The sequence below is a fragment of the Netta rufina genome (assembly GCF_964035555.1).
Source record: "Netta rufina genome assembly, chromosome: 14".
In the NCBI taxonomy this organism is placed as follows: domain Eukaryota; kingdom Metazoa; phylum Chordata; class Aves; order Anseriformes; family Anatidae; genus Netta; species Netta rufina.
The window spans coordinates 20,713,136-20,720,708 of NC_140137.1; the positions used below are offsets into that span (position 1 = coordinate 20,713,136).

A 7,573-nucleotide genomic window follows, 5' to 3' on the forward strand; every position below is an offset into this window, starting at 1 on the left:
TTTCATTCACAGCTTCTAATCGGTCTCACCACAACATTCCTCACTCTATTGAGTAGCTGACTGGGCTGAACTAAATCTTGTTGTTCAGTTATAAATATCCAATTTTCTTAATACAGTTTCTACAGACCTGCTTTTTTTTTTTTATTATTATTATTATTACTGAGAAAAAGAAAATGGAACACAGAACATGTGTTTGGAGAAGCAAGTATTGTCTGTCCCAGTGTGTGAAAGTCAACAAGTGATTTCCTAGCTCAGTATGCACACTTGAGGTCATACATCCCAGTAATTGGCCAAAATGTGGCTGCCTTTCCAGTACTTCAGTGAAGCCAAGAAGCCTCACCAGAATGGTAGGGGACTTTGCAAAATGGTCTTTATTACTATAATTTATGTGCAGCTCAAGCTAGTTACACCACTCTGCAGCTCTGAAACAGGTCTCTTCCCCAGAACAAGACAGATATGGACATAGTGGAGCAAGTTCAGCAAAGGGCCTTTAACAGTTTTATAACTGGAGCAATTATAGGACTGTCATATAGGAGAAACTGAGAGACCTAGGGCATTTTAGCCTGGAAGAGAGAACGCTCAGGGGGGACTGTCATCAGTGTGCATAAATATCCTATAAGAAGGTGTACAGAAGATGGATCCAGACTCTTCTCAGTAGTATCTAGTGACAATAGGAAGTGGGCGCAAACAAAAAGAAATTCTTTTTAAACATAAGAAAAATGTTTCCTTCCTTCCTCCCTCCCTTCCTCCCTCCCTCCCTCCCTCCCTGTCTAATTTCTTAATTTCTTTTCTTTCCTCTATAAGGATGACTGAACAGTTGAGCAGGTTGCCCAGCAGTTATGGAGATTACATCTTTGGAGATATTTAAAATCCAATTGGACAACATCCAGAGGCAGCCTGCTCAAAGCAATATGTTTTGAGGGGACTAGTTGAACTAGATGATCTACAGATGTCCCTTCCAACCTCAGTGATTTTTTGATTCTATAGCAGGCCTATAGCATTAGAATGATCCTTCCTAACAGGGCTTCAAAATGCAATAGGCTGGCAGAAAACAGAGACCAGCTGTAATCATTATGTATAGGAGTAATCAAAACCTGCAGCAGATATTTGAATTTATTCAAAAAAATGAGAATCAATGAATCAGATGTTTTTGGCCTAGTGTACTAACATTTGAAAAACAATGTGATTTCTCTCCCTGGAGGGTCAGTAACAAACGCATATTAGCTACCATTGAGTAGCAGAGGCTGCAGATGAGAAGGAGCTTTCCACATCTTTCCTGGAGGCACTGTGTGACTGCAACCCGTAGCTGATTCGAGGGTGGAAATGCACCCGTGCGGGAAGCACTGCACGCTGTTACTGACAAGACATGACCCAAAATACAGCAACTCGGTTAAAACAGTACATGAGGAAGGTGTGAAGTTTCTATGAAAATGGGCAGACAGAGCCCTGCTGTTGCTCGCAGCTTGAATAGAAATCAGGAAGACAGCAGCGCCTAGCACTGAGTTATACGAGCGCCTTCCCGTGGCAACGGCGGACTGCCCGGCTCCCGAAGCGCGTGGCTGACCTTCGCGCCGGGCGGGCAGCTGTCCCAACGCAGCGCCGGTGGAGGCTGCGGGCAGCGCTGCGCGCTCCCGCCGGACGCGGGCCGTGCCCCGAGCGAGCGCTCGCGAGTGGGACCGGCCGGGAGTCCGCGCCGCGAACGGGCACCACGGCACCTGCTGTTCCCCTCCACCTCTGCGGCAAAGCGAGCGCTGTCCGCGGCAAGAGACCGGGGCCACGGACGGCAGCGAGGCGGCGCTCCGGACAGCTCCCCGCCGCAGCCGGGCAGGGGCGGCCACGCGGGCGGCATCCCGGACCCGGCACAGGCGGAGCGCGGGGCTGCAGGGACCGTGCGGGGACGCCTCGCTGCCGGCCGGCACGGTGCCGCGCACTGCGGGGAAACCCCCGACACGGCGGCGGCCGCGCACGCGCACTGCGGCCGCACTGCGTCGTCGCTGCCGCCTGGCCCAGCGCCAGGGGAGCCCCGCGCCGCGGCGCGCTGGCGGCGGGGCGGGGCGGAGTGGCGGCCGTGTCGAGCGCCTATTTATAGGGCGGGAGGCTCCCCGCCGCCCGGGGAAGTCGTCTGCGGTGTTTCCGCGCTGTATGTGCCGCCTCGGGCGGGGAGACGGAGCTCTCGGCCCCTCCGGAGGTGGCCGGCGGTCCCGCGCGGAGCCGGTGTGAGAGTAGCCCGCGGGGCAAGCAGGAGCTGCGGCCGCGCTAAGGGGCAACCTTCAGGGTGCGAGAGCAGCGTCCCGAGCAGTGTCACTTTCCGTCGCAGCCGAGCCAGCGGGGGCTACGGCCGTGCGGTGCCCAGGGCTCTGATTTTAGCAGTGCCCCGCTCTCCGTCGCGTGCGGGCGGCGCGGAGCGCCTGGGTCTGCCCCGGTCTGGTGCGGTGGGGAGAGCTCCGCCGCTGTCGGCGGGAGCGGGCGGAGTAAGACTCCCCCGGCAGAGCTCCGGAGTCCCAGAGATTCCCTTTTCCGGGAGCAGGCAGCCCCCACCCGGGGCGCGCTGCCAGCGCCCGGGAAACTCCCCCGCATCCGCGGCTGCGGAGCTGCCGGCACGCGGCCCCTCTGCGGGCACGGGGGGGGAGGCGGGTAGCGCGAGCCGGGGGGGGGGGGGGGGGCCGTTCTGCCCGCGATGCCGCCGCCGCCGGCGGGGCTGTAGCCACCCGGGTGTTCCCCGCGATCTCGGTGCCGCCCGCCCGCCCGGCGACGAAGCCGCGCGCTCTCGCGGCACGGGGGCGGGCGGGCGCGCGCGCGTCCTGGCGGCAACCTGGGCCCCGCGTCCGGGCTCCCCGAGCCCGCCCCCCCGATTCCCGCAGCCGGGGCCGGAATCGCCAAATAAGGAGCGGGATGCCTCCGCCGGAACCGAGACTTATAAGGCTGTTTCCTAATATGGAAGGTGCAGCGGAGGCTTCCGGCGGGCTGGCCGGGGCGGGCGGGGGCCGGGCACCGCTCGCCCCTGGGCCGGAGACGCTGCGGCGGCGCTGCGACGGTCCTGCCCGCGGCGGGGGACAGGGTCGGGGCGGGCGCGGGGCTCCCAGGCCGGGGCGGGCGGGGTCCCCGCTGCCCGGCTTTCCCCGGTGCCAGGCGCTGACGCTAGGCGGGGTCCTCCGGCCCGCATCCATATTAGGGCTTCCTGCTTTCCATATATGGCCATGTACGTCAGGGCCGGGGCGGGCCGCGGCCGGTGGGACCCGATATATAGAGGAGGCTCCGGGGCGGGCGGGGAGCCGGGCGCTTCCAGCGGGCAGAGCCGGGGGGAGCCCCGGGCGGGCGGGCGGGGAGTCGAGCGCTTCCAGCGGGCAGCGCCGGGGCGACCGCGGCGCAGGGCAGGCAGCAGGCAACGGCCGCCTCGCCGCAGCCGGCCCGTCCGCCGGGCCCGTGGCGGCGGCGCCACCCGTCAGAGCCCGAGCCCGGCGCCCTCATGGCTGCGGCCAAGGCGGAGATGCAGCTCCTGCCCCCGCTGCAGATTTCCGAGCCCTTCGGCGCCTTCCCGCACTCGCCCCCCGCCATGGACAGTCACTATCCCAAGTTGGAGGAGATGATGCTGCTCAGCGGCGGGGGCCCGCAATTCCTCGCGCCCCCCGGGGCGCCCGAGAGCGCGGGCTTCGCCGCGGCCGGGGAGCCCGGAGAGCAACACTTCGAGCATCTCGCGGCAGGTAAGAGCGCTGGCCTCGCCTTGGAGGGGGGCGGAGGGGCGGTCTCGGTCAGCCGCGGGGACAGCAGCTCCCGCGGGGGCTCCGCGATGCGGCGGCGCCCCGGTCCCGGCGGCTGCGCGGGGGGATTCTCCTGTGTGCGTCAGCGGCTCTGGGCTCGCTGCTGCTGGAGACCTGCCAGCGGCGCTGCAATATGTTGCACTCAATTATTAATTAACCAGAAGCAAGGATCTGGGGCTGCACTGCGTGGGGATAGCTTGCAAAGCGCTCGCAACAGCTCCGGAGCTGCAGTGGCTGCTGGAAGTAATCGCCACCCTTCTCTTTTCAGACACTTTTCCTGAGATCTCCCTGAACAATGAGAAAACCCTGCCAGAAACGAGTTACCCCAACCAAACAACGCGGCTGCCACCAATAACCTACACGGGGCGCTTCTCCCTAGAGCCAGCCCCCAACAGTAGCAACACCTTATGGCCAGAACCTCTCTTCAGCCTTGTCAGTGGGCTGGTGGGCATGGCCAATGCACCTCCCACCTCAACACCTTCTTCATCATCACCCTCCTCCTCCTCGCAGAGCCCCCCTCTGAGCTGTTCTGTCCAAGCCAGCGAGAACAGTCCAATTTATTCAGCTGCACCAACTTTTCCCAATTCTAGCTCTGACATTTTTCCTGAACCGCAGACCCAGTCCTTTCCCAACCCCTCTGGAGCTCCCATGCAGTATCCACCTCCAGCTTATCCAACTGCTAAAACCAACTTTCAGGTGCCAATGATTCCGGATTACCTGTTCCCTCAGCAACAGGGTGAGCTCAGCCTTATCCCAGCTGATCAGAAGCCCTTTCCAGCCCTTGAGAACAGAGCACAGCAGCCTTCCCTCACGCCGCTGTCCACTATCAAGGCATTTGCCACACAGACTGGCTCCCAAGAGTTGAAGACCCTTAACACTAACTATCAGTCCCAGCTGATCAAGCCCAGCAGAATGAGGAAATACCCCAACCGCCCCAGCAAGACACCTCCTCATGAACGGCCCTATGCCTGCCCAGTGGAGTCCTGTGACCGAAGGTTTTCACGGTCTGATGAGCTAACTCGTCATATTCGCATCCATACAGGACAGAAACCTTTCCAGTGCCGCATTTGCATGCGGAACTTCAGCAGGAGCGATCACTTGACCACTCACATCCGCACGCACACAGGAGAGAAGCCATTTGCCTGTGACATTTGTGGCAGAAAGTTTGCCAGAAGTGACGAGAGGAAGAGACACACTAAAATCCACCTTAGGCAGAAGGACAAGAAAGTGGAAAAGGCAGCTCCGGTCTCAACTACTTCTCCAGTTGCTGCCTACTCATCCTCTGTGGCTACATCCTACCCTTCCTCCATTGCCACCACTTACCCCTCACCAGTGCGCACAGTGTATTCTTCCCCTGCCCCATCTTCCTATCCCTCCCCTGCACACACAACATTCCCATCTCCATCTATAGCAACCACTTACCCCTCTGGCACTGTCACTTTTCAGACCCAAGTGGCCACTTCCTTCCCATCTCCAGGGATCACCAATAATTTCAGCTCTCAGGTGACATCAGCTCTTTCAGACATGACATCAACCTTTTCTCCAAGGACAATTGAGATTTGCTGAGATCACCTTCTGGAGCAGGAGCATTTACCTCTTCCATTGGTACTAGGAGACATGGAGTCTCCAATTACTCCTCCAACTCTATATGTTGCAAGGCTATCTACCATTTCTTCAAACTTCAGCTGCCTGAAACAACTGCTGTTTAAGTTTTCCACCTCTGTTGAATGACTTAATTTGCATGGACTGTGGATATAAGTTCAGTATAATTTTCCCCGTAAACAATAGTATTTTATTAGGAAGAAGGGACCTTTGATTAAGTACATAGCTGATGTAACTTGTACATGTGCCATGGTTTTGCTTTCCTTTAGGTACTATTGATGTGAAAAATCTTTGCATATCCATATTGTATTATTTGGAGTTTGCAGGGCCATATTTTGTAAATGTTGACTCTATTTTAGTGACAATGCTGTAATGAATTTAAAACTTCTTTGGGAACAGCACTTACTGTATTTGAGCATGTAAGAGTGATGCTATGTAAAAATCACCTGATGAGACACTCACATGTGGCAGAAGTTTTGTTTTTAGAGTTACAAGTCTTGGTGCCTTTTTGTGAAGCCTTGCTGACGTCATGCATTTGTGTGAATGGATGCTTTGCATCTTGCCTTAAAGTGAAAGGGATGCTACGCAAAGAATGTAAGGGAGAGCAGGGAATGGGTGGGGAGGGGAGGACGAGAATGCCCTGGGAGACAGAATGTAAGGGGAAAAAAAAAAACAAAAAACAAAAAACTCTCAAAGTCTATTTTTGTTACAAGAATGTAAATTTATAAATATATATATATTCAGGAGTTGGAATGTTGTAGTTACCTACTGAGTAGGCAGCAATTTTTGTATGTTATGAACATGTGGTTCATTATTTTGTGTTTTATTTTTACTTTGTAATTGTGTTTGTTAAAATGAAAGTGACTGTTTGGCTTCTAAACACATTGAATGCGCTTTCCTGCCAATGGGATATTTGGTGTACAATACCCTTCAGAAAAAATAAATAAATAAATATAAATCATGGAAGCTTTCATATTTTCCTTTAAGCTCCTACACAGGAAGAGTGTGCTGCAGCAACCAGCTGCTTGAGTTGCTGGGAAGTGACAGCTGCTTCTCTTCTCTTAGAGAATTATCTGTTTGAAGAAAGGAGAGGAGATCAATCATTTCTTAGTCCAGTAGTTGGCAATGGCATGGATGTAGCACATGTCCCTGTATTAGATGCATCACCTGCTGTTTTGAAGTCATCACAATTCCTATTTTTTTCTGTCTCCAGGCTTCTCCAGAAGCATGTGAGCTAATCCTAGAAAGAAAAACAATTTTCCCAGTGCTGAAGCTGAGGTTCAAAATTTAGATCTCAACTACGTGCTCATAGATAGTCAGAAAGCCTTCTGGGTGCTAAGAGAGGAAAGGCAAGGTAATAAAGTAGTTTCTCTATTGAAAATAAGATCAGTCCAAATGTCTAGCAATGTGAGGTAGCTCTGAACAGCTGAGGACTGTTATAAGTTCCTCACATAAGTTAAACAACATAGGCTGTAAAAGTACACTTGCTGGATATCCTTTAGAACAAATGTTTTAGCATTTACAGGCCTCCTTACTTAGTGGTTTAAAATACACTTTAGAGTGTGTGTGAACTCTCTATGTAGTGAATTCAAAGGAGTTTGCTGTTGTGAGAAGTGGCAGTTCAGGTACAAAAGAGGGTTCCAGTGCCAGTCTTTCCTGGTGGTTTCTCTACAAACTACTAATATTTATAGTCATGAGGAGCTGCGATGCAAATACAGGCCTTAATGAACATACCTGACATAATGTGAACTGGTAAGCAGTCTCTGTAGGACATTTCATGCCCTACTGTTTGCCAAAATTCAGCCTACTGATTAGGAAGGGCAACCTTCTGAAGCACCTTCACCTAGTTCTTCTTTTTGGGGGATACAGACCACCCCTGGCAAATGGAAGCAGCTCTTGAAGGTACCTGAAAGCAGAATAGTTGGTATATCCCAGTCCGTCTTCTCTCAAGTATGACTCTCCTCAGCGGGTTGGAACAAGCTGTGAGGAAGGGCCTGTGCCGCTCTGTCTCTGTGTTGGTTTGTGCCTGCAGTGCTGGGTGCAGGCTGGGAGCTGCTAACAGTGACCTTGCAGTTGGCCCTCCAGTTTGTGTGGTTTTCTGTGCCTTTTCAGAGAAAAGCATTAGCTCTTTTCATTTCAAGAGTCTGCTGCCTAGGCTGACTGACTGGGGAGAATGTGGGACTTCACACTGTCTGAGCATGTAACCGATGTCA

The 7,573-nt window shown here is 54.4% G+C and overlaps 1 protein-coding gene across 1 annotated transcript; it reads left to right on the top strand.

Moving 5' to 3' along the window:
* Positions 1-3,285: 3,285 nt before the first annotated feature.
* EGR1 (early growth response 1) lies at positions 3,286-6,321 on the top strand. The gene is made up of 2 exons (XM_084295574.1): positions 3,286-3,701; positions 4,027-6,321. Exons 1-2 carry the CDS (start codon positions 3,467-3,469, stop codon positions 5,322-5,324), a joined length of 1,533 nt encoding a protein of 510 aa, XP_084151700.1. The 5' UTR covers positions 3,286-3,466; the 3' UTR covers positions 5,325-6,321.
* The last annotated feature ends 1,252 nt before the right edge of the window (positions 6,322-7,573 follow it).

Excerpts from the sequence above, each read along its gene's own strand:
- EGR1 (XM_084295574.1), top strand. The coding sequence starts at position 3,467 with ATGGCTGCGGCCAAGGCGGAGATGCAGCTCCTGCCCCCGCTGCAGATT. Across the intron at positions 3,702-4,026 it reads CTTCGAGCATCTCGCGGCAG|ACACTTTTCCTGAGATCTCC; the intron begins GTAAGAGCGCTG and ends TTCTCTTTTCAG.